Here is a 27,695-nt window from a genome sequence, read left to right as displayed (position 1 = left end):
CAGTGTTCCAACCACTCTGATTACATCCACCTTTCCTAGAGACTCCATACAAGTTGCACACTCAGCTCAGCCAGTACCTTTCCTAAAAGGCGATGTGACACCTCCTGAGCAACTTTGGAGCAGATGAGGTTATACCATGGTCAGGAAAGCTCCCCGGGGATGTCAAGAAGGCTAACCTAACCTTCTGAGATCCGTATAAACAAACAACTGAACATGGAGAGCCTTGAACCGAGGGACTGCTGTTTACCTAACCCCTGAACTGCAAAAGACATCAATCCCTGCCTTATTAAAGAAATGCATACGCTAGCCAGGCATGCCTGCTTGATCAGCTCTCTCCCATTCACAGCTTCTCCGGGGTCGGAGGAAGTTCCAACAGGTCCTGTTCCATAAATAAAATCCTTCTGGCTGGCGATAACTAAATTGTATTAAGACTGGCTCAGACAGCTTCAATTAGAAATAATCGGCAGGGGTGGACTGAAATACCCTCCATCAATTTGCTTACAGCTGGTCTTTTCCCCCTTTTCCTCCCCTGACCAATTCTAACTACCTGGTTCAATGAAAGTACCAGTGAACCCATAACATTCTACTTGTTATATGTGTAATCCACATGTATGTGTGTCCTGACATCAAAACCGAATATCTAATATAAGAGTAAAAGTTTTAAATCAACAGGTCTTTAACAGAAAATTCCCAACCAGGAAACTTCAGAGTCTGAGTAACACATACCCTTCCCCCCTTCCATGTTTACAAGATTTCTCTCGCTTCTTAGCCTCCCAAAAAGCAATCATTTGTGTACATTACAAATCCATCCTTTCTTTACAAAGATTAGAGAAAATAAGGTTATTCAACCAAACTCATTTGCAAAACTCTATAGCACAGTCTTCTTACAAGTATCAGTATTTATTAGAGCTCAAAATCTTACAGAAAAAAAGACATTTAAAATCTGTTGTTAATCTACCCATAATTTTTTTCAAATGTTAAATAAAACTAATTTTTTCCTATGCTTATAAGAAATAAGTTCTAAAAGAGAATCACTCCTGCTTTTACTTCAGCATACATTTACTCTGAAACATAATCATATATTTAAGAGTAAATACTAGTGAATTTCACAATGATCAACTGGACAGAAATAGTAAAGTTATTATATTTTCACAGACATGAGAAATTAATTTGATTTTTCACAGGACTAAATTGCCAAATATTAAAAGTTACACATATTTTAGTATTTTCTTAAAAACTTTTATTTCTATTTGACCTTCATATGGCGTGGTCAATGGAAAAGGGTTCTTAAAAATATTCAACTTCTCTTAAAAGGAAGAGAGAAGCTCAACACAGCCTGGGTCAACAAACCTCAGCTTAAATTTCACTTCAAGCAAAAAACAAAAAAATTGCTGATAATTTACTTAATAAATCAATCCTGCTCTGAATGTGCACAATTTCAAGACAGAAAAATAAAACTCACAACTAAATCCAATTACATTATGTCCTCAAACTACTTACTTAAGATAATAACAAGAGAAACATAAAGAAAAACTAGGGGAAAAAGCCAGGGATTGGGAAGCAGGCATCAATTTCCACATCAACTCCAGAGGGACTATAATCTTAGTACATCTTCTGAGGAGGTACTTGTGAGAACAGTGGATTGTAATGAGCCATGAAAAGAAAATTCCCAGTCCATGATATAGAGCCTGCTCTCATGTCAGCAGGAACTTGCATTCTTTAGCACATTTTCAGTCCTTGAAAACATCTTCTTTCTCTCGTGCCTGTAGTGTTACCTGGCACACACTGCTTGGCACAGCCCATGTCACCACTGTGCTGGCTTGAAAAGATAATTCATTGCAATCATAAAGAAAAAAAATGCATATTCTTTGTGCTGTATTCATATTTTAATACCAATCTTGATGAGCTGATACTTCAGGAAGATGCAGGCAAACAGTCCCTTGCCTAACACACCATAGATCAACTGGTCAGACTAGGGAGAGAGGATGTTGTTCTTCCACAGATGGAAAACTGAGAAGGTAAACAAATATATTCAGGAGCAAATACATACCTGGCAGCAAATCCATGTACTGGATTCAAATCCTCAGGTGCACAGCAAAAGGCTGCACCACACAGTGTTCTTCATTTACATACAATGACACACTTGAGGGTGAAGCAACAAGTAATCGAAGGGATGGCACAGGTCAATTTTCTCAGGTCAGGTTTATGTAGTTAATATATTTACCTTATAAAAAAAAATCTAAAAAGCATCTAAGGCTGCTCAGGGTTGCATGGGTAAGGACAGTTGGCAGAGGAAGGGGCTGCAGGAGTAAGAAAAGGCAAGTGGTTAAATAAAGAGAGGGAATTGAGTGGAGAGGGGAGAATAGAGAGAGATGGGGTAAAACATAAGAAAAATTAAACTGGGTAACTCATAATTTGTAACAGGAAAGAATAGGTTCTCCAAATCATCAAATTGTCTTCATTTTCTAATCTATAATAATTGATGGGATGGGGGGAATTGAGGGCTCAGAGGTTTAACAAAAATATTATTATGAAACATGTAGCACAAAAGTATGCAATATGCAATTCCTGTGACTGAAGTTACAACCTCAGATATTACAAGAAAGACTTCTCTAAGTAGGATGTAGGTCTTTTCTACTTTAACTATAACTTTTATTCTAGGTATTAAGTACTTTTAAAAATATTTTCTGCAACTCTTTTTTTTAAATGTAGTAATACTGTAGCTACAGGCAGGAAATGCTTTTGTTGCTTATGTATAACGTTATACAAAATCATGTTACAGCAGAGCCCCCTCCTATCAAAACAGGTCTATTGAAGCTCCAGTTATTTCCTATTCTTTATTAAACACTCAAATCCCTTTGTGAAAACACAAACCAAAGGCTGCTTTACACAAACTTCCTTGAAATCAATGCCCACTATTAAGAACAACTATTTTTTTTGTCCCCAAACTCAAAACATGGATCAGCCTCTCAAGGTTAATGTCCTTGTCACACGACAGTTCTCATCCACTAAGCACTGGCCACTGTTGAGAGTCAATACTTCAAATAGCCTAGAATTTGCAAACCACAAAGCTCTATGCCTCCAGGAAGCCCCCATGGTGTATGTTTTTACTCAGACTTCAAAAAGCTATCAGAACAAACACTGGTGGAAAGGGAAGGTGAAAGGCCCAGGGGATGAACGATCAAAATCAAGTAAATGAGCACAAACAGTTTACAGAAAGGGAGAGAAATTTCATTGCAAGAGGGCAATCTGAATGCGTGAGCAACCACTGTGGAGACTTTTAATAAGATCAAAGTTATATTAAAGGCTTAAAATCTAAGTATTTTCCACCCAAATACTGCAAAACTATGAGTGAGAACTGTAACATCCAAAACCAGTAGCATCCCATTTCGTGCACAAGAAAGCAGAAATAAAGACGAGAAAATAATTTCTTCTTTGGTATTGCATAAATAAACTACTGACCTGGGAACATGATCTAGACTACATGGCTTCAACCTCCTTGCTCTACATGAACAAGAGGACTCTTACAGAAAGCTGCCCACTACAAGTAGGACAGAGTGAGTTCGTCCTGAACAGGTCACCCCAAAATCCTTGCTCCACCTGTGCACAGAGTATTTCAGTCATCTCTCACCAAAAAAAGTAGCCCTTCAAAGTAAAATTCCACCTTAAACATCTAAAGAAGCAATTATAGATCAGGTAAGTCCCCTGCATGTTTTTTTGGAGAATTTAACAATCTACCGTGTTTGGGCAGTTCAGTCCCATACCTGAATCCACAAGGATCCTCTGAACCCCTCACATTTAGCTGTACTGACATCAACCAAGTCCTTAGCAAGAAAAATGACCTTTTCTTCTCAGAAGGACAATGCTCGACTGAGCAGCAGTAAAAAATCAGAAATTTTTATGATATCTATATTTTGTTACTCTTCAGAACAAACTGTACTTTGTCCCTTTAGTACTTTTTTCAAGGGACACACTGAAGCATCTCAAACCTGCAGAGGCAAATATAGTAGAATTAAATTAAAAAAATAAAAAGGTATTCCCATTTGTTCTAGGAGATACAAGATATTACTGAATTACTATATTTTTGATGCTCTACAGTTGCTCAGCCAAACTCTACAGACACATAATAAAAACCACGGTTAGCTATATTCTTTCTCAAGAGAAAAATGTTTTCACACTTGAAATTACTGCAAGAGTGTATTGAATGTGCAAAATGAAACACCTAAAAAGAACAACAAAAATCCCAAACAAAAGGTAGCATGTGCATCCTTGTGTGCAGGATGTGTGGTACACTAAATTTCCGTAGTATTTCATGGAAGTAAGAGTGAGGTGTTGTTCCATGCCATGTTCTTCTAGCCCAAATTGTTTGCAATTTCAGGAGCATAAACCCAGTGACATCAAAATTAAATGCAGAACTTGCTCTCTAAGGAACAAGATATTTGGGTTGTAGTGCTTGTAGCAATGCACCTCCACTCATAAAATGACAATGCAGCAGAAATTCTGAAACTTGAATATAGTTCTAGTCTGCGATTGTGAGTTTATGGAACTTTACAACCATCAGTATGCAAAACGGTAGGACTGCTTTAACATGGGAAATACACTTGTCCATTTCCTCATTTTGAATATTTAATTTTGCCACCCACCAACTTGTTGTGGTTTTTTGTTTGGTTTTCCCTTTTTCCTTACAAAAGGTAACCTTCAGTAAAGGAATCCCATTGAACAAAGGATTTCCTAAGCATGTGAGTCTTGCCTCACGATAGCCTGACAGAGCAGTTTACATAACGGGAGCAAGGAGCCAGGAGGCATTAGATAATTTGGAAATGGTCACCAAGCAAGTTAGTGGTGATGTGATGGCAAATATGAGCACAGAACACAGCAGCCTCTTGGCCACATCCACTGCAGACATGTCCTGCCAGTGAGCTGGACTCTGCAATAGGATCCAAGAGCTTACAGCTGCTGTTGTAATTATTCAAAATTCAGCAAAGTAACAGCCCTAAATACGCAAGATGCTTCTTTTCTCCCAGGGAATGCAACTTTCCACAATAACTACATCCCCCCAAAATAACAAAGCCTGGATTAATTGGAAAGACTTATGACCACAAGAGACTCTCCACAGAAGCAAGGTTATTATACACAGCAGCACTTCCAGCTCTCAGTTTTACCACAAATCTCTAGATAAGTGCACCTCTTTCAAAATCCCAGATCCTCAACACACGCAACCGAGTGCAAATCTCAGTTTGTTTAATTTATGTATCTAGCTCCTGTGGCTTAGAAGAATCTTATATATATATATGACCTGAGTTTATCTAAGGAAAGAAACAATCTTTACAAACTTTTTTTTTTTTAATGAAAGGAAAATCATTCTTTGGGGGCTTACTATCATGAGTACTTTGGACAGCTGACTACCAATGTCACTGCCAACTGAAACAACAACTGTTCAGTTTCAAAATACTTGTAAAAACCCACAGTCATCCCCCAAGCTCTCCCCACACTATCAGATCCACATTTTATCCTCAAATTAAGATAAACAAATTCTATTATAGCATCTTTCTATTTTGCAACAGGGATTTGAAATTTAACTTTAGGATAACTGGTAGAGCAATTGCTGTTCTTGGAGGCAAAAAAGGAAACTTAATTAGAATGCACATGGAGCAGACTATTTTGGCAGCCTAATTCCCAACAGCCTCCATCTGCAGAGGGCAATCTCAGGCACAGAGCTAGACTGGATTTTCCCTTCAGCCCTTCCTCTTTCAAGAGCTCACAATACAACAACACTAGAACATCCACAGGTCAGAAAAATCCCCTCTACCTTGCACACCCCTACAGCAGCCTGAAAATGTGGGTAGAAATATTTGAGGGCAAAACAAGCTGGCACACAACTTCAGAGACCAAGAAAGACGGGCAGGGGGGACAGCAGCAGTAGCAAACTGGAATAAAGAACAGAAGTAAATGCAAGAGAGGTAAGAGCATTAGCAGAAACTTAGTCAAAGTGGAAGGAGGCTCGATGGAGACTGGAAGCTAATATTAAGAAAAGAGGATGTATGCAAGTGATTGACAGGTTGTGAGTTGTTTGTTTTGTTTTATTTTTTCCCAAGTGGAAAGATTTTGTAGAAGTAAGGATACCCTATGGTCAAAGAAAACCCAACTGCTAGAATTCTTTTTATTTTCTTAATAGGATTTTTTTCCATAAATAGCACAAATAATTGATTTCATATTTACAGCAGGACTCCAGTGAAGTGCAAAAAAATAAAAAAGAATTAATTATGCAGTGAGGAGAAAAAAGAACTCAGTACAGGACAACAGGTCAATCACAAAGCATTACCCAAAGCCAAAGTTTTTTGTGTGTGCCAGTGTGGGGAATATGCAATCACTTAACTGGAATTGGTATCAGAACACATCTTACAACGGAGAGATATTTAAGATATTCCGTATTCTATAAAGATATTCTATATTCTAAAGTTTTAAATGCTTAACTTCACCACCATAATACTCTTGTCTTTTCAAAGTAATTTTCTTTATAGATTGAGGCAGCACCTACATCCTTACTGCTTTCCACATGCAAACAAAAAGTTCAGAAAAACATGCTCTACAGAGTAGAATAGAAATAACAAACTAAACAGGAACACAATAGCCAGCAAAGCCCAGAGCGAAAGCTCAGTTTGCTTTGAGGCTCAGCTCACACTCATACAAGTGTAAGGTGCTTTGCTACTCAGGGTAGCAAAAAGAGGTCAGTACACATTGTTCTTCACCACCATCAAAGGACTGGTTAGAGAGCAACAGGACTTCTTCCTGAAGGCCACCCGTAGCCCTGCCTTCAAAGGGTGTGTGATGGTCACTGGTGTAATGTGATGAGTAGGAATGAAACACTGATTACATTATATGGTGTAGAACCACCAATGGTCCTTCCATTGCATTAATGACACTTTCATGAAGCTCCTCTTGCACAAGAATAAAAAGAGCGTGCGGGAGTAAAATAAAAGGCTCCATTTAACTCTTTTCAGTTACCCAGAAGATCACTGTGGTAGCCTACACTGTACCCAACACAAGGGCTTACACAGGAGTTGGACTTTATTTTTTCCCGTAGAAGCACTCAAATGTTGCTACATCACCTGATACCCGACAATTCCCTAATCCACATCTGCTTGATCCCAGAAGAACAACCTGTTGGACAAACACTCCAATGGAAACTTCAGCTCCAAAGAACAGTCTTAGCCTCCCCTGAGCACAGCATCTGCTGTAGTGTGCAGTGACCATCTGCCTCTGAAATCGATCTTGCAATGAACACATCACCCCTCCAGAGCTCTGAGTTTACAGACTTCATCCTGCAATTCTGTCATTACAGTCAGAACCAGGATCTCCCAATACTAGCATGAATGAGGCAGACAGCCAGTTAATAAGTTAACACTTCCTTGACTTCTGTTTTCATTCAGAAGGAATATGCACAAATCTTGACTTTGATTCCACAAGAACACTCTAAGGTCAATAAACCTGGATATTCAGCTCCAAAGGTCAATATGGGCTTACAGGATGCCACCACTTAAAAGGTAGGGATTGATTCTTTCAGGTCAACCTTTTTGTGTAAGTGCAGTACAAATTCCTAGTTCCTATGTGGTCACCAGGACTTCCACATCACTACCGTTTAATCTGCTCAAGAGGGGATCATAAAGGGAAGTGATGCCTCCCTGGCAACAATCCTCTTCCAGCCTCTGTCCATACAACACCAGCCAACTTTCACAAAAAGGAGAGAAGGAGATTTATGCCTGAAGTACCCCTCAAGGATTTTAGGTTTTGTTTGTTTTAGAGGGCTGGGGGAAAGAGACTGTGAAAGAACAAGCAGAGCTAATCTCCAGCTTTTAAATAAAACACAGCTACACAGATTTCTTCGCCCTTGGGCTTTTGTTTTTCCTCTTGACTGAAATCCTGCTCAGCCTCACCTGATACTGACAGGGATGGCAACCCACCAGACCCTTGCAGCCAATAATTTTTTTACTTTCCTTTATTAAAACAGGGCCCAGGCTGGGAAAACAAGGACATTAAATGTGCCTAAATTCCATTTGGCCTAAGAGAAGATTATCCTATTCTAATGCAACACAAGCAAAGAATTCCAAATGTCAAGATCTCCCACAAAAAATATGCTGCTTAGTGACAGGATGTTTAATTATTCTCAGTGCACTGAAAAGGTTTAGACTGCCCCATTCCTGCTGATGTCAGTAAGGAGTGTCCTCCAAATTACAAAGTTGGGAATATGACATTTATCTACAGTCAACCATTTAAAGCTTGTCTCCTACAGTTGTTTAAAAAAACCTCAAACCCCTAAAAGTAATATTCCACAAATGCCAGCTATGTTGGTGTGTTCAGACCTACCTGAACAAAGTGAGGTATGTCTTTAATAATAACAAAAAAATCAAATATAAAAAAATTCAATTAAGAGAGTTCTTAAGGGGAAAGTTAAAGAAGCCAATGTGATACACAAATTATTTTACTGTTGCATTTTTCTATCTTTGTGTAGCTTTCATCTCCCTCATGCTATTTAGCCTCTAGTCGACCTGCTTGCTTAAGTGAAGTGCTGAAAAATACTTAAAAAAAATTTGAATCCTACTTTTACCTGGAACTGAAATTATGCTGAGCAGTGCTGTTCACGTACATCTCTTACATCAAGGCTTTCCCACTATGTCATTAACTAATTTGCAAGCCAGTGTGGGATCTCATCCAATGAAAAGTGGCAAAACATAAAAACACCAAGGATGCGCCATTTCCACAATACCCCAGGAAAAAAAACACATTCAGCATTTCCAGCCTTAATTTCACACTTAAGAATATGAAGGATTCTCAAAAATAAGGCACATTGCTTAATTCTCACCACTTTATGTCATCTTATACCAGCACACTGTGTCCCGAGTTAGGGAGCACATCCGTGCTATTACTTCAGAACAGGCTTCTAAGGCACATTCAATCCCTCTACCATGACAAGCAGGGGAAACAGTGAGACACTGGCCCTCTCATATACAAGAAACACACATAAATGCAAGGCAAAAAGCTACAGGCAGCAAAAGACACAAAGGTCAGAAACAAGTTCATCTTCGCCTGTTCTAAGAAACTTAAAACTCCTGTTATCCTGTATGGGTAAAAAGAACAGCAAAGCCAAAAAGCTTGTCTTCCAATATTCTCATTTGTACTTCTTATGAAAAATATGTCCTTTATTATATTTAAATTTCCTCAGCTGAGAAATGTGTTCAGCTCTTACGAGTGTTAGATATGCACTGCTTCTTTCGCATTAAGAAATAAGGTAGCTTTTAACTCTAGTCATGTATAACAATTTTTAGTCAAAAAGAAGAGGAGAATTGCAGTCAAACACACTGCAGTGCCTCAGAAAGGATGAACACTTCACTAGACAGTAAAGACACAGGAAAGCGAACTGTGCCTGACATATCACATATGTTCCAATCAGATTTAAAAAGTCACCACATTTTACAATAATCAAGCACAAGACAAATGCAGTGCACCCAAACCAATGAAATGGGCACATCTAGAGTCAATCTTTCAAAAGATGTCATGACACACCTCAACAGATCATGATTTTACAAACCAAGCAGAGTTTTACAGGGTCAATTCTTGGGTGAGAGACAGTTACACAAAATCTACAATGAGCACTAAGTTATTCAAGTGATTCACTGAACTTTCCTCTGAGTTTCTTATCAACTGGCATGACATTCCTTGGTGCAAGGTATGTTGAAATAAGCATTTTCCAAATCCTGTCACTGTTAGCTTTTATCTTCTTTAGAATAAGACACTTAAACATACAGTTCCTGCCTCTCCAAACTTGTTCTTGAACAATACTTTTCACTCACTTACCTTATGCAGTGTTCCATTTACAACTAAAGCAGCTGCCACGTATCACCCGCCTCGGCCAAGAGCACTCCATCAGTAGCTCCCTCCCTCATCCACACACACACCAGCATAACTTTAAAAGCAGCGTATTTTAAATTGCCTTTCAAATCCTGTTTGTTTTTTAAGCAGTTTGTTAAATTAGGTAAAACTCCTGTGATTTAGAGATTATGTCCTCCTTTTTATGCATTTGATCAACAACAAGTCTAGAAAAGAAGCATCATCCTGTCAATTAACAGGCCTTGAAACTCTGTCCTCAGTTAAAGCACGAACAGCTCCACAACCAAGTCCTACAGAATAGCAGGTCAGCCAGCAAATACTTAAAAAAACCCCACAAAACTAGATGCTGCTGTAAACATTCTAGAAAGTAGGTTATACCTTGGCCTTCAAGCAATAAAAGCATGCCTGGACACAGAACTAGAAGTGAGATGAAAGTACATGGTTCTTCCACTCACCCCGCTGCTGCCTGTCTGCTTTACCCTGACACCAGCACTTAGCAAACATCCAGGCAAACTGCACACGACTGTTCCCAACATGGAATACATCATCTTCCTGTGCAAAGATGATTTGGCAGAGCAAGAAATCTCTGCTAAATAACATCTCTCAATACTCAAGCTACACTTTGCTTTATTTCATGCTATTAGCTTTACTTCCACCTCCTTGGACCACCCTAAGGGATTCTTCTTCGTTATGTTCTTCAAATACTTGCAGATAATCATATCTCCCACTTAGACAACATTTAGCCAAGCTTCAAGCATTTCTTTTCATCTTCTTTCCCTCATAAATCAATCCCTTCAGTCTCTCCAGCATTCTCGCTGCTCTTCCCTGAATTTCTTCCAAACTACTGACATCTTTCAGCAACTAAAGAACTTCCAATTGCATGCTGTACTATAGATGTGTTTTTTTGTACTCCAAAGAAAGATAATTAAGCCTTTTCAAGAAATACTAATGCTCCAAGCCTGGAGTAAATCTAAATCAGAGATTACATTATTTTGTTTTTTTCCAGAATGGATAGTAATTATCCCCATTTCACAGAGCAGAAGAGCAGAGAGAAATATCTGACTTATTGTTGCACACAGGCAGTGCCAGAATAAGAAACAGATCCACGTTCTGCCATTCCCAGTCGTGGTCTGCCAAGTTTCAGCCCATAGACGACGTAAGACAACGTTCCCAGGCTGTGATCTACAGGCAAACACAAGTCATTTCCAAGTGAGTCTGGAACAACACTTGGGGAGCCCAACACTTGCTCACATGAATGGACACGGTTCTGGAGGCTGCTGACACCAGTGGGATCATGAAACACCCTACAACCTGCCATGGTCTGTAATTACCTTCAGTAGTCAGGACACAAAGTTCTGATATATCTACTTGATTTTTATTGCTATGCAGAGGTTTGTTTCTAAAACCAGGCATCAGCTATCATCAGGTTAACTACCCAAACCAGCAACTCAATTCCAGAGGTTAAGACTGGTTTTAAATGAGAGGATTGACTTACTGCCAGTCTGAGGCAGTACAAAGCAGTTTTCAACTTGGGCATTTCCTTCCCTCCCACTCCCAGATACATTTGTGAAAGAATCATGGAGAAATAACTTCAGAAAAATTAAAAAGAAATCTTCACAAAAAAAATCTGGAAGAGAATGTACAAAGGAAAGCAAGGATGAAGAATGGGGGGGAAGGGAGAGAAAAGCCTGAGCAGTTAAATTTAAAAAATAAAGTAAAAACACCAAAACCCCACAAACAGGATGCAGACACATTAAAAAAGCAACACTGATCTAACAAAGGAATGTGAACTGCAGTTGACTTAAACAGCATCACAGCAATAGCCCTTCCCCCTACACACAGATCTCTGCAACTCTTAAAGACACGGGGTTTTAGGCTCTTCCAAATTCTGTGTTTCTTCCCAATTGCTTGATACTCTCAGCTTAAGTTAACTTACTGCCTTTTCTTTCCAGACAACAGGAGTACCCAAGTTTGACCCAGACTAAAGCAAAGCAAACTAAGTTGTATTATTCTGCCTACTTTAGAGAGGTATTAAATGGTACATATTCTTCTCACTGAAAGAACAAACTATAAAGGGCCCTCTGTTTCAAGGTCTCCTGTTAAGCATCTGAAGAGTGTAACCAAGATTAGATAATGAACACCTCTGTGAAAGGTATCATTTCTTCCCACAAACTCAATCTACAGAGCTAAATGCCATTCTCTAAGTCTACATACAATTTTCTTAATGTAACTGCTGGTTCACAATTACAGTTCCTGCTTACATCCTCAACAGTAGCAGAGACCACTTATGAGGCTTCTCCCTGTCCCAGGAAGAACCATTTCCTCCATCCAAAATGTGGAAACGGCCATGTAAATGCCATCCTCCTGTTCTTCTCTTTCATCAAACTTTTGCAACCAGAAGAGAAAAACTATGAAGAACATTACATTTTTAAGCAAGATATTATCTTGATTTTCAGCATTAAGGTAGTTTACAAATCATTTTACCACCTACCTAAAGGTACCTATCTCAGTGAACCCTTACAAGCATTTTTATGCTAGAAAACTAAAACCATACATGTATCTGGTTAGGGTTACTTTAAATATTATTCTTTAAATATGCACTGTGCTGACTAATTAGGGTCTCAGACCTATTTGCAAAGTCTAGCATTTGGTGACAAAACTGGAATTACAGTTAGGATAGAATATAGACTTTTTTTGTCTAGTCAGAAATTCTTATCTTGTGATAGGAAGAAGAAAGCAAATTTGCAGAGGGTCAAAATTAGTGCAGTTGCATCATGCCCCAAGTTAAATAGAAAAACAGTCCCTCTTCTGCAGGGAATCAGGAAACTTTACCTTTCTCTGTAGATCAATTGCTATGTGATTGTTTGCTGTCATAGAATATTAGAACTTTTTTCCTCCACTTGTATAATAGAAGTAATCTCACTCATCTCTCTAAAGAGGGCAGGGAATTAACTAGTGACAAATAGGCTGAAGACACTACAGAAGTACAAAAAGCACTCCCAGTATCGTTAAAATCTTATCCCATAATCTGAGTAAAATGCAGCACCTATTATTGCCTTTTGAAAAGGCTCAGAACTACTCTCCTGCCTCAAAAGAAGGAGGAAAAAACCCCAGTAATGACACTTATAAACTCTAGCACCCATCAGTTCCCATGCTCTAACCTAAGGAGGAATAAATCCTTCCTGTAATTCACCAAGGATGAAAAATACAGTCATATCATAAAACCAGGAGACACAAGCAATAAAAAAACCTCTCAAGATGTCCAAAAAGCCATTTATCAAGTAGTTTTTGCTCGAGGCAAGTTAGGTAATAACATGCAGAACAGAGCCAATTTAAGGAACTCACATCCAATATACTATATTTAATAAGTAGCTACAAGTAAAAATGATTGCACGTTTGCTTTCCTTTATTTGTTCAGAGGGCTCTGGTGCAAATCATACATACATTAAGAGAGGAGAGATTACCACAAACCTTTCTGGGCACAGCATGATTTCTACGTTACTGCCACTTAACGAGAAGTCATTTTGAGACCCGAGTTTGTTGACTCAGGAGATGTGGCTTCAGGCCATTCAGCCTCACAATATAAGTCACAGCCACCATCATTCAATTAGAAGAGGTACCACTGGATCAGTGGTCCAACTGGGTATGAGCAGATTTCAGAACTTCAGGAGACTACTGGTACCACTTGGACTTGCAATATGGAAAGATCATCTACACTCGACATAGATTTGTATTTGTTAACTGATAAGCACCTACCTGGAATTCGGATTTTAAATTTACCACTTTGTCCAAACCCACCATCTATTATTCCATCTTCTCCTGTAGATAGCTTCACTTTCAGACCCACAAAAATTTGGATGTTTGTTTCCTTTTTAAACAACGAACGACCAATCACACTGTAGTCGTCCATCACCTGCGAAAGAAATAGGGATTCATGAGTCTACAATCTAAAGTGACAAGAAATTATTTGTGATACACTCTGAGTTTGGTGACTTCTACCACCCTTTAAAAACCATTTACCCCCAAATGAACAAAACCCTAGACAAGTCATCTAAACTGTTGAGTTTAAGGCAATTTGTGTCTAAAACCATAGATGCCTGCACAAAGTAACATATTCCTGCTTTTACCTCTCTTCTCAAAACACAGGAAGAACAAAATATGCTGTAAAGATCAGTTAATTAAAATCTTTCTTCTGCTTTGAAACCTTTCCATGAAAGTCACTTAAGTACCTATGCTCACAAAAAGTTTATTCCATTACTTATCCTACAGCTAAGAACATTATCACCTGCATGAACATTCTTTCTCTCAGCTCCAGATCTGCACTCCAACAGCTACACTTCCAAAGAAATGACAGTTTCTAAATAGAGCCTTTTAAATATTCACCTTTGCATACATATTGATTTGTTAAACTAAAAGCCTTATGACCATTGTATCCAATTTTAATTTCAAGGTTTGTAACCCAGTGGGAAGAACCATTCCAAGTTGAATTCTTAATTAAGCTATCAGGAACAAGAGGCAGCAATGTTGGTGGGTAAGGCAAGATAAACAACCCTCCCTTAGGCATTACAAAGTATAAGGTGCAGTCAAGTGAGCCTAATCCTGTAGGTGTGAATATCCTTGTATACCTAAAGCCTGGAGTTACTCTACCTTGTAGACACGGAAAGAACATTTATTTATCGGAAGAAATATGGGGATATTACTTAAATCTTTCTAAGATTATTTTCTGTGGCAAAAGTTGCAGCTCTTCTTCATATCTTAGGAGCCATTTTTAGCTACACCTAAGGGGTTCAAAGACCAAAGTGACTTAGAACAGTGAAGAATTATAACCAGTTTTGAACGTTCCCCTTTATTCAGTTTAAACAGTGACTCACAGTATTGCTGGTTTATTAAGCAGCTATCCTTCCCTGAAGCGTCCTCCATAAAATGTAATGCATATACAGACTCAAATCCCTATGATTGCTATTATTTTGTTACATATATACACACCTCTATTTTAATGCCAAGTTCAGTAGGGTAGTAAACCTAGCATTAGAAATTTAATTTTTGTTTTATTTTAAACAGAGCTTACTAGCTCAGCTATAAACAGCCTTGAAAGGGCTGCACAGTATTGCAGAGCACTGGCAGGACCTCTCCCTATCCCAGATCACATCCAGGATGAGAAATATCCAGAGTCCCTCTTCCTTCTTTCATGTGGAGATGACAAGAGGACAGGCAGCTCCATTCCCAGCTGGGCACAGTAAAACCTGTAGGCAACAGCACTCAGACGTCTCAACAACATTCTCTGCTCAAACATCCACTCCTCATCTTTTCCCAAAAGGTCACATTTGTATTTTTTTTATCATGTCTGTCCTCTCCTATTGCTTCAAAATAGCTGGTGAACCATTAATGGCAGTATCACCGCTTGGCAACCTCCGGCTTAAATTTAAAACTGAATAATGTCTTTTACTAAAGCCCCGGATAATAGGTGGCAGTAGAGGTGGAAGATAAGCTTTCAGGCACACTCGCCTTTCTTTTGGTCTGAAACAGAAGACTAGCATAAAAAGAAGCTGTTAATTCCAATCTGAAGAAGCACTTACATTCTCTAAACCTTCTTCCTTTTTTCCAGTTGCATTAGCTGGAGAAATAAAAATATTACTTTTTCCTATAAACCTTTTATTCCTAAAACAAGAATTTCAAAACTCCATCCCTATTCTCCACCGCCAGCCATGTGCTTCTTTCCCCTGTGTTTGAAACACAGATGGTTTCTTACACTCCACTGAGGATCTTCCATATAACTATGATTTTCGTAGTTATCTCTCAAAATGGCACAGGAAGCCAACTTTAAAGGCCACATAAAGATCTTTTATTTTTCCAAGAGCACTTCAAAGTTATCTTTAACTTAATTAAAAATGGAATTACAGGGTGAGCAATCATATTGGACTAGCATAGTTCAGTTTAGAGCCTCCCCAGCAAGGAGGAGGCTCCCCAGCAACTCAAATGATTTCTGTGAACAAGTGTCACAGGCATCACGGACCTTTGAGTACAACAGTAATGATAACCTGTAATTGCTGATTAGAACAGCAACAGAATCTATTACCATTTAGTTATGCCACACTCTCTTAAAACCTTTGATTTAAAAAAACCCTTTATCTTTTATAGAGAAATGTGCTTTTTAGGATCTTGCTCTTGTACATTCAGTTTAGGAAACAGACCAAGGGCTCCAGCTGCACTGCTCTTTTCACTTTAATGGTCAACTCATTAAAACAAAAAACCCTCCTTTAAAACCCTCCTTTAAGTGGCCAATATGTTCTGCTGGTACCACCACGATTCCTTGGACATCTCTATAGGCCATTACAAACAAAACTGCTTTAGTGGTGCTGAGATAATAAGTGATCAGTGACTTGCCTGAGTGGCTGTTTGGAATAAAACCTTTATGACCCAAAGTCTCAGTCTCATGCACTGAATACTCTACACCCCATCCTATGCTGTCCATCCCCTCCAGTTATCCTATCATCAATTTATCCCTGACAAAGACTAACATGAGAACGCCTGCTGTAACGGGAACTAAGATAACTTGATCAGTCTTTGCATTGAAATAAATGAGTGTTGGAGAGAATTACTACGAAGGAAAGCTCATTTTCTCAGCTTTAAGATTATGTTAGAAAAATTTAAAAAAATTAATTTTTTGCTCTAGCCTTGCTTTGTAAAAAGGCAGAGAAATGCATGTTGTGCTCTCCAACTCAAATGCCACACTTCCAATTACTTTACCAGCAATTTACCTCCGATCGTGGGATTTTAAGTTAATCCCCTTTGAGTTCTCAGAACATCTACAATGTCAATCATTTGGCCTATTAGCTGAACAGCCTTTTGGGAGAGCTTTCTGATTTTCTCTCTCTTTTTTTTTTTTTGGTATAAAATATTATGAACTTACAAAGCCAAACACCGCGAAGACAGTAAGGGATACGCAGTCTGCTCTGAAGCAGCAGCAAGGGGCCTAGCAACGAGGGCAGACTAATTTTATTAACTTCAGGGAAACTTCAAAAAGCTTTAGGGCTTTAATGCCAGACAGAGACGACCCCAAAAGTCAGTTTAAGTGCTGCATAAACAAAGGATTAGGGCAAGAAAAAGCTGAAGGTTCCTTGCATTTCTTGTTTATATTGTCATATGACCTAGTAGGAGTGGGAGAGGGCTGCCTCTCTGACTTTAATCCCCCATGGTGTACAGTGGCGTTTCAGTTCACTGACCTACATTACGATAATATTTTTTTAAATTTATGGGCAGAGGTGCAGCATCAAACTCACTTAAGGACTTTAAAAAAAGAAAAGGGGCGGGAAGGGAAAAATACCCAGAAGAGAAATTTTCTGGCTGGTATAGTCTCCCCCTCTCACTTAGGTTAGATCAGCAGCTTAGAAAGGGATTTCAAGTTCAAAGGGAACGTCTCTGTTACTCTTGTTTTATGGCTTAGACCAGAGGACACAATAGCACTGAGTTTATGAAATATCCCTTCCCACTTGGCTTTTGTGTTTGCACAAAAAAAGTAAACAGGGTTTTATAACCATAGGTGAAGTATGTGCATCTCTGGCACATAACCCTTGTGCTAACACCAAGAAGTTCACAGTAAAAAAAATAACCAACTCTCACTCCCCATCTCAGCACTGCTTACCCGACCATACACTTTTTGCAAAACCACAGTTCATGTTACATGTGTTGGCATTCAGTGCAAACCATAGTATAATTCCAAGGAAAAATAATTTTGTGATTACCCTTTGAGCAGGACAGCAAGTTATAATGTCCAGACTGTTAAACCACCCTCCTGTTTAAGATAACTTAAAAATGAGTGTCATCTGAACACCCTCTCAAACAATCCATCACACATTTCGAGAGCAAATAACTCCCATCTCTTAAAAATATCTGTAGGGGAAAAAGTAAAAAAGCATATCAAAATAGAAACACACAGGAGGAAACAAAGTGGTGCCAGAATGAGACGGAAATAAGGAAAGGTCTGAGACAGAGAAAGCAGAAGCACTGAATATTAAATAGTAAAAAAGATACACAGAGAAGGAATAACCTTTTCTGATTTAATAAAAAATTATATGGGTTTAAAAAGAAATAACTTTTTAAACAAAGATGGAAACAAGCCTAAGGATTATTCTCAGCAAACTGATAAATGGTCCATTGAAACCAAAACAGAAAAACAACAAGAGAGGAAAAAGAACAAAAAGAATCTATGACTAACACTGAAAATACAAAGTATTTTTATTACTTTTTTGTACCTTAGAAAAAGTACACTTGAGATATCTTCATCATGATCAGTGACAGCTCATTTATTTCTAGAAAACAGTTTCAAACACTTTCCATTTCTGTGTCAGAAATGAGAATATTTTGGAGACTGCAAATTCTTGTTCTTTTTTAAAACAGTTTCATGCGTTGAGAAGATGACGGCACATGAGGCCATAAAAAGGGTGAAGGAGAAAGAAACTGAGAGGATTTCACCAACGATCAAGCTTCCAGCTTTTTTGACTATACAAAGACTTGTAGTTTGTAGACGGTTACTGAGAATCAGGTGAACAACTTCGTACAAAGAAAGAATGACTTGGTCAGCAACAGCTTTTCCTCAAGGGCTTCCTTACAGCAGTATAAAGACCCTTCTTTCTACACTTCCCTCCAGCACTAGAAGCTTTTGCCTGTTTGTTGCGCTCCAAAGACCTTCTTTCTCACTGTCCTCTAAGCAAACAACAAACTTCTGCCTCTGAACATCCATCCATGAGCAAGGAATGGAAATGAAATGTCTTCATGTCTCATTATTGCTGTTCTACTAGAGCAAGAAGTCATCACAAACATCTCTTCATAGCCTTAACTTGGTTTTCAGATGTTTGTCCCACCTTTCCCCAGCCTACCTTCCTTGTATCCAATATACATTTTGCTTTCTCTGCCTTTCTGAATAAGGGGATAATTGCACTTGAGAGTATCTAACAAGCAGTCATAAAATGCCCTTCTCTTTGCTGAGTATCCTGCTATCACTATAGCCTTGTAAACCCAGTACAAAGCAGAAAAGGAGTCATGAACACTGATTCAGGACAATGAGTGAGAAGTGCACAACCCAACCGCTTTAGGTTTTAAAAGCTCTGTACCCACCAATCAGCATTCTTCAGGCATGCATAGGGTACCCAGATGGCACTAACTTCATTATACACCTTCATAGTGCAAGTTTCCTTCACCTCTATTTAAAATTTAGAAGGTTTGAATTAAAAAAAAAAACCATAAGCACTAAATTCCTGACACTGTCTGAATGACCATAATAATTTTACCAAGTGAGAAGAGATTGGTTGATGTCATGATTTTATTTTTTATTAATCTATGCTGCCTTCTCTTTATGTAGGAAAAGCAACATCAACAGATATGGAAGAGAGTAGGCTAAAGGACTGTTACTACACTATCCATCTCCAGACCAGACAGCCCTGGCTTGCTATACAGATTAAAAACACTGTGATGATTACTATTCAAGAAAAATAAAACAAAACAAGACACAGGCTGTTCTGTAGACAAGATGATCTGTAGATGCAGAGGTCTTGACCTGGCCTCAGAAACAGGACACAGAGAGGACTGCCAAGCTGAAGAGAGCTCTGAACAGCCAGGAGGACTCTGGTGGATCTCTAGGACTTAAGAACACACAGGCACTTTCTTAACTATTTTAAAGTATTTTAACTGTGGTGATCTCAGGTTCCGAGATCCTAAAACATCCAAAAGGAAACATCAGTGGGACCTGGCAAATTTAATTTGGAACAGTGCATAGACCTGGCACACGGCAGGAGGTCAAGTATAGCAACAGTAAATTAATTTGTTTCTAAAGGAAACTGCCCACAAATAGCTTGGGGAGGGCAGGGGGGAACAAAGAGCAGAGGCTTACAAAACCCTCACTGGAAATTAAGCAGGCAACAAGGACAGGACAGGTCTGAAGCTGCCTGAAGAAACTGATGCTGAGGGAGAGGAGAGAGCTGACTGACTCTGGACACAGACCCACATTTCCTTCTGAAAACATCACATGGACATAGGAACATCTCAAGTCCGTCCCCTCCCCTAATGATCTCTAACTCCAGGGTGCGGATCTGCTGCCCAGACCCACCATCTCTTTTGGGTAACAGTTCCTTCTGCCATTTGGCAACAAAGTTTGTGGAAGGAAGCAATACAAGCCTGTGCTACAGTGTTGAATATTTGTGACTCAAACCCACTGAGGGTGTACAGTAGAGGGATGGCTACAGTTCAGCAGTACGGAGGTTTAGTTTTACTTTATCTTTTTACTTTAAAAATGCCTAGGAAATTACATTTTTATAAAACCTAAGTTATTTAAGTTGCAGAATTGGGCACTTAAGAAGTTAAGAAATGCCAGATGTCCATACAACCTTATTCCTGTCCCTCTTTGATATGCCCCACGATATACTCTTTACGTGACCACATGCAAAAAAATTTCAGAGGAACCCTGCCTTATTAAGTGCACAGGGCAGAGGCACAGGGGAACAGAATTAATGTTGCATAGGCAACTGTAAATCTGGTATTTCCTAACTTTCAAGTTCTTGATTTTGCAACCGAAGTAACATTCTTAATTTATTTTTGTATCCAATAAATAAAATGGTGTATTGCTTGCCTTGCTGACAAACTGATTCCCCCACAGGTGACTCTTACACAACCTCAGAAAAATCAAGACCAGCTGTCCACACGCTTGCAAGACCCAAAAGCATGTCTGCATTTTAAATTTAATAATATAAATAATAACCATAGGTGTTACTCAAACCTTGCAAAATTCTACTATCCAGTCATTGGAACGAGCCATTCTTTTGCTGGTTAGCGAACAAAACACTAATTTTTTCATATGGGCAAGCAAGCAGGTTCTCTGATTTAGCTGGTACACTTATGACAAATTTATTGTACTGTGCTAATCCATATGCTGTATCAGTCAGCAAACATCACCATTCTTTTCTCAGCACTGTTCAACAGAAATAGTATTTCTGTTTAATGAGCAGACAGTTCTCCCTTCCCCCTTTCCCCATTAAGCTTCTCAAACTCTTTTACTCAAAAACTAAACAAGAGCCAATAAATAAATGCATCTTTTATATTCCTATTTTACAGTGCATTTTAACTAGTGAATGTGCTGTGCACTTTTATTCACCTGATTGCCTTCATCTCTGTATTATTACTGTATTTAGCATACCATCAGCAGCCAAGCAGAACCAAACAAACTCAGGTTCAGACTTCAAAGCAGGAAAAATATTAATTGTGGCGTCTGTATGTTTACAGTAGATGATGGAGTGACATCCACCACTTCTCCCAGCAAGAGTCACAGAAGGTTCTGCAGACAGCCCAGGTCACTGCCTGTGCCTGCAGGCTGCACTCACTCAGATTCAGTTTGGCCTTGTTCCTCACTTTGTGCCCAGATCAGTCTGCACACCGTGGCAGTCACCCAGAAAGCTGATGCATCATTACCTGGTTGATGCAGAGTTTTACTTGTTATCCTGCTGGAACTGCACTGTCACTGTAAGGAAACAGCAGATGCAACAGTAGTCCTAGTAAGCCAATGAAGCCTTCTTTCTTAGAAATAAGTCAGATGGAAGAATCTAACTATCCAAGCAGGTAATATTTAAATTCCTTTTATTCCTAGCAGCACTGCAACCATGTCACAGAAAACTCAAGGAACAGTATTTCTGTGGGAAATATTTTAAACACAGTGTATAGGCACAACTTTGTGAAACAAATTCTGGTGTTACTCATATCTGGAAAGGATTCAGTGAAAAAAGTACCAGTGTTGCTTATAAACAATCCACTACTCGGAATCTTTCTAGACAGGAATACTTTGGCACTTTCATATTAACTTACTGCCTCCCCAAGCAATGGCAGCTTCCCCAGAAGTCTGGTCCCATTCCTTTATGAACCACATCGTATGTTCCTATTCACTCACGAGCAAGTTCATTTTTCCTCCTTTGTATCCTTCTTCAGCAATCTGGTTAAGTGTGTGGCTGAGCTACTACAAACTTGACACGTGCTCAGTAACTAAATCCTGGTGTTTTCATTCATAAAAAAACATAAGGAATTAAAATACGGCTCATAATTATTTTTCGCAACTGCTGCTTTTGAAAATGTCTAGCTCCCCAAGAGACAGTGTAAGTCATTGCTGGTCATCAACAACCTTAACAGTATTTTCTCAAACTTCCTGCAGCTGCTTACTAGCACTCCACAATATCTCATCCTTCTTCTGAAAGGCCAGAAAGATCTGTGAAGGTGACAAAGACCTTCCATTTGACCACTCAGGTAATGCACTTGCTCTAACAAAGCTCTTGCTATCCCACTAAGAAGAGAAAAACCCTAACACTTTCAAAAGATGCTGAAAGATAAGCTTTCTGTCTTCCATTCAAGCTTCAGAAGAGATGTCCTGATAAAGATCTTGATAACTTACCCTGCTTTCACATCTCACTCCTGCAACAATACATTTCTCCTTGGGGACACTTAGATCACACCAATATTCAAACAATTAGTAACATGCTGTTATTAAGCAATAAGCAATTCTTCCATCCCCTAGAAACTAAGCCTGCTGGCTACGTGATGGCCTCAGTCCCCACGAGAATGAGTTCAACAAGAAAACTTACTACTCAGCAATGCACAAAACTTGTGAACAGAGTGGCTATGAACAAAACCAGGACATCCCACAGCTGTGACACATGAAAGGAAACTGCTGAAGAAACAAGTGCAACATCATTACCTTCAAGTAAAGCCTAAGAGCAGGGCAAATAATGAGAGATACACTGAAAACTTTAAAATAGAGAAAATTAATTCTTCTTTATGTCAGAGAAATACAGAGAAAGCATCTTTAGGAAGAACAAGCCTATTCTGATAGGAAAACATTCTGCTATGCTTAAAATGGGAAACCATCACAGGCAACACATGTATATTTTTCACTAGACAAGCTTGAAAATGCAGAAGGTGCAGCTCACGCTATGCAAGCAAGGCAGAGACTTTTCCTTCTCCTTTTGTTTCTGCCAAAGAACTACTGATTTACGATTACCCTTGACAATAGGACCCTGTGGCAACCATCCTAAGATAAATCCCGCTTGTGCAAACACTTTCAAAACAGTCAGAATATCTGAGTCATGCAGGAAAGCACCATGCACTTCTACAGTTCACCTTTCAGTTGAAACTCTCTGCACTAAACCGGCATGTCCGTGGAAGCCAAAGAGCAAATAACGTGACAAATATAAAGGATTTATCCCAGGAACTGAGTAACTGCTTCATGAGTCAGGCTGGAATTAGTCTGCAATGCTGCAGAGAGGTTAAATTCAGAGAGGTAAGTATTTCAGAGATGGTACCAGGGTTAATGCAAGTCTCTTTGCCCACAGAACTGTGAAGAGCTGAATGGTGAGCAGGTTGTCTCCAGAAGCACAAGACGAAGGACAACAGTTGCTGTTTATCTTCACAATTCGCTTGTCTCCAACTTCAGAAGTTGCTGACTTGTCACAATTCAGCAAGCCCACATCCACAGCCAGCTCTGTATGCCAAATCAGAGGGACAAACCTCTTTCACAGCATCTCATCTGCCCTTTTTTCCCCACCAAGATTCCCACATCACACTCCTTAAGGCCACACTGGTGTTCACAATAGCACTCTCAGCCGCCTTTTACCTTTTTATCAGGACAAGCCACTTGCTTTCAGCCTAGCTTTTTCCTATTGAAAGTAAATTTGTCAGGCAGCCAAGGGTTTGCAAAAATAAAGTGTCCAGGGGGTGACAGTCTCTGCCTCCACATAACCACACCAGAAAGATGCTCTTGACAGAAACTTCCTTCCACTGAACTTCTCTCCCCTCTCTCAAGTCCTCTCTGCAAGAGAAAACTGGACTAGTATTTCACACTGCTTTAAAATCATCAAGTTAAGCAAATACAAACCTCTGTCAGTGCCCTCTTAGTTCTGAGGGAACAATGTATTTTGATTTTTCTTAACACTAACCCATGAACTTACTCTAACATAAAAAAAAAGTCTAAAGCAAAACAGGAACATTCACACATTTCCACAACAGTTCAAGAATATAAAATAATATAATCAGATAAAAATCATGACTCCAGTTGAATCATGCAACCTTTTTATAACTGAGACCTCAGTTTGATGTATTCTGCAGCACCTCAGAAAACACTAACTTCTAATGTACCACAGTAATACATATTCCTCCTTCCCTCACCCCTCCCAAAAAAAAAAAAAAAAAACCAACCCCAAAACCCAGAAGATAAACAAGTAAGGATGAAAAAAAAAAAAAAAGACTCAAGGATGTGCTGCAGACAGGTAAGTTCAAAGATTTTAGTGAACAACACCACTAGTCAGGTTTGACTCTTTCCCTCCCAGTCCTCCACTCAATCTTAGCATTACGGAGGCAAGATACCAAAAGAAAAGAGCAAGCAGTACAAAATGCAGTGCAGGGGTACTTGATTTTTCATATAAAATTTACCATCACTTCAGCAGATGAGAAACACCAGGAAGCTTAGGTGTGAAATTTCAGTAAAATATACAATTGAAGACTGTTGGCTAGTGCAAGTATGATTTTTTTACTTTAAGATATAGTGCAGTGAATACCATATTTTCCATGAATTTGATTTCTATGTGAAACAGGAAAAACGTCACATTTGCTCATAAAAAGCCAAAAGCTCTTTGAGAATAAGTGTTCTTCTTTTATTAAAAAATTTAACCTTAAAATCCAGGAGGGTGCTGTGCACCAGGGGCACACGAGAAAAATATTGTGATGTGGAAACTTAATGAATTTACAGTTCTTACCATTCCATCAGTGCTCTGAAAATAATCAGAATAGGAACAAAAAGCCAAATCATAAATGCCTGATTTCTCCTGGGTAAACTGGTAGTTAAACTGCAGGGAATTAATTTTAATTCTAGCAACAAGCAGGGGGGCTTGGGAGAGCCCACATCAGATTAGCAGCAACATTTTACAAACAGGCACTATTGAATTCCACTACAACTCCATTATGGGAGTATGTTTCTACCCTGTCCCAAACCTGGGAAGGCGAATGTTCTGTGCCCCTGCCTCCCTCTCTCCCAGCCAGCCTTTCAGGAAGCTATGAAGCTAATTTTCCCCAGCAGTATTCTCTGAAGGAAAAGTTCATTTCTTGTGAAGGTAACATGTATTTTTTTAATTATTATTATTTTATGCCTCCCCAGGGAAGGTGAGGAGGGGGGAGCTTCCTTGCTCAACAGAGAAAGAAATTTTCCTGTATCAGTGCCAAGAACAGACACCCTAAATTCAGCGATCCTAATCTCCAGCCATCCATCAGCAGCAGGGTGGGACCAGCTGATTCAGATTTTCTATTAGCTAGTGACTTTGTGTGCTAAAATAAGTCCCTGTACCACCCAATTGTTCCTGCTGCTCTCTGTTCTGCAAAAGCACAGATTTAACCGTAGCTACCTCGACTGTAAGTACTTCCCCTCCAGCAGGTCCTTTATACCTGGTACAATCCTCTTCCCACCAACTCTCCAAGTCCCTGCATGCCCCTTTGACTCTACATCATGAGCATTTCTTAAATTTCCTCCACCATCCTTCCAGCATGCACCAGGGAAAATGCCAGCTCCAAGTATCCACACTACCCTGGGAGGCAGAGTCCGGGTACAAACCGAACCTGCAAACAGACAATGGAAACTGTTCCTCTACAGGGCCAATTATTTTCCACACACACAGAGACCAAGGCCCATATTTAGGGCACACTGTGTGACAGATGAAGACGGAATAAAATAATAAACCTCCCAGCTCTACATTTTTAAAGAGTATGGGAAGATATCAAAACAGTTCACTGATGTATCAGCCTAATAAATTACTCTGCTGGTCAAATATTCAATAACCCATATTAACTGGTTATTTTCTGGACCAGAAAAAACCCCCAATGTGTAATTGATTAACATTATTCCATTATTTACACAGTAAAATCAATAGCAGAATACATAAACTGGCAGTTTGAAAATAACACTAAATAAAAACAACTAAAAATGCACAACAAGGTTAACAGCAAACTCTGAAACTGTTAACCCCATCAGACAACTCACACAGTTGGTACTCTGCAAGTTTTCAAGTCCCATAGACTAGTGCCATTTATTGGGAGCAAAAATATAGAAATAATCTGAGATCAGTTAATCTATAATTAATGAAAAGCACCTGTCTCCATGGGTCACACAAACTCAAATTCATATTCCTGCAGCCACAGAGAAACAAAAGGAGTTGATAAGCCGGGTCTTGCCGGATCCTGGCAGCACAGGCCACGCACAAGGGAGTGAAATCTTAGCCAAGATAAAGGCAAATGTTTCACAAGTTCAGAAAGCTCTGGAGTGCCAGAAGAACAAGCATCCAGACACACACATTTGGTCTAGAGCTTCTCTGCAACTCAGAGGACAGAATACTTTCAACTCCTACTTTTAGTTCAGACAAAGAGAAAAGTAGCCAGCCATATCAAACAAAGGAGACAATTCACCTGCTACCAAAATTGTGAAGAGTGACTGTTGATTTTGGTGTCCCATATAACCCATAATAAAGGAGATAAATTTTTCAGAAAACTACAGATATCCTCCTAACTACCCTCCCTCTTAGTGTCAAAACTGGCATCCAAAAAAAAAAAAAAAAAATCAATAAAATACCACAGGTCTGCAGTTCCTTTGGAAAAAAAAAAAAAAAAAAAGGCCTTCAAAGTCAGTGGAAATTCAAAGGAGAAACTTGTATTTTCCTTTTTTTTTTTTAAGCCAAAAATGCCACAGAAACCTCAGAAAAAAAGGGAGAAATATGAATTGCCCATTTGATCAATTAATGTACGTGAGACATTTTGAAGAACCTCACTAGCTCAATCATGCCCCAGCAGGGATCTTCGTAGTATTAAATCAGTAAAGCAAATAAACAATAGTCAAGAAGTCTGCACTGTACACTGCAAACATGGCATGGTATGCCAAGTGTTTAGTCTCCTATACCAAAGGAAGGAGAGATTACACAGTCCTCAACTCAGCTTTATAGATTTTTGAGAAGAAGGAAACTAAATGGTTTTTACAAACAACCAAGTTTTGAATTAGGCAAATAAAAATTAATAGTTCTTTACATGAAAGTTAATAGAACACCCATCACACTAATACATCAAGTAAATATTTGCTGAAGTTTGCATCAACTCTGTTCATCAAGGGGTAAGCAATTAAGTTATTTATACATTGTACCTCTCCACCTAAACCATTCATCGTGAAAAATTCCATGATGTGATGTATAAACAAATGATTCTCCACTGTTGACTGGAAGGTAAGCACCACTGAGACTGAACTTATGCCAGCAATGCAGTACCAACCACCACAGACAGTGGTTGTCAGACAGTGTCTCCATACTGATGGGACGGTAAAAGCAAATCCCAATTAACTTTTACTGTAGGTGCTAACTCCTCCAAAAAACACCTATCTTCTGCCACACTGAGGTGGATCAAGTACATACACTACAGCAGATTAACACGTGTGTGACACAGAAACAACGTGCTAAGCATGGCTCAAGTTCTTCATGTTACAAATTTGATTCCAACTTCAGCATGCCATAGCTCCCTGAGGCATCCTGTAGGAGATTTCTTTTTGCCTACTAAAATAAGTGTTCTTATTTATTACAATGTGAAAATGCAAAAAAGAATTAGTGTCCTTTGTGTTATTTAATCTAACTCATAATTTAATCCTTCTCGTTTACACTGTCTTTACATTTCCAGTGTACTGCAGACTGTGTAAAATATGTCAACAGCAAGCTGGAAGTTTTGTCACTTAGGGAGGTACACAAAGCAAATCTCTGGGAAGA

At 39.0% G+C, this 27,695-nt stretch overlaps 1 protein-coding gene across 2 annotated transcripts in view; it reads right to left on the bottom strand.

Moving 5' to 3' along the window:
• EEFSEC (eukaryotic elongation factor, selenocysteine-tRNA specific) overlaps window positions 1-27,695 on the bottom strand; it is a 120,031-nt gene that overhangs the window by 27,687 nt on the left and 64,649 nt on the right. Inside the window, exons 6-7 of one of the 2 annotated variants that reach the window (XM_032698829.1) lie at window positions 23,528-23,722; window positions 13,687-13,798 (exon numbers count right to left, since the gene is read on the bottom strand). In XM_032698829.1, the coding sequence (XP_032554720.1) occupies window positions 23,555-23,722 (168 nt within the window). In that variant the 3' untranslated portion in view covers window positions 13,687-13,798; window positions 23,528-23,554. Of the gene's footprint in view, window positions 1-13,641; window positions 13,799-23,527; window positions 23,723-27,695 lie in introns of those variants that run through there. The other variant, XM_032698828.1, reaches the window with a different exon arrangement.

Source organism: Chiroxiphia lanceolata, chromosome 11, assembly GCF_009829145.1.
Source record: "Chiroxiphia lanceolata isolate bChiLan1 chromosome 11, bChiLan1.pri, whole genome shotgun sequence".
Lineage (NCBI taxonomy): Eukaryota > Metazoa > Chordata > Aves > Passeriformes > Pipridae > Chiroxiphia > Chiroxiphia lanceolata.
This window is presented reverse-complemented; position numbering and strand designations above follow the sequence as displayed.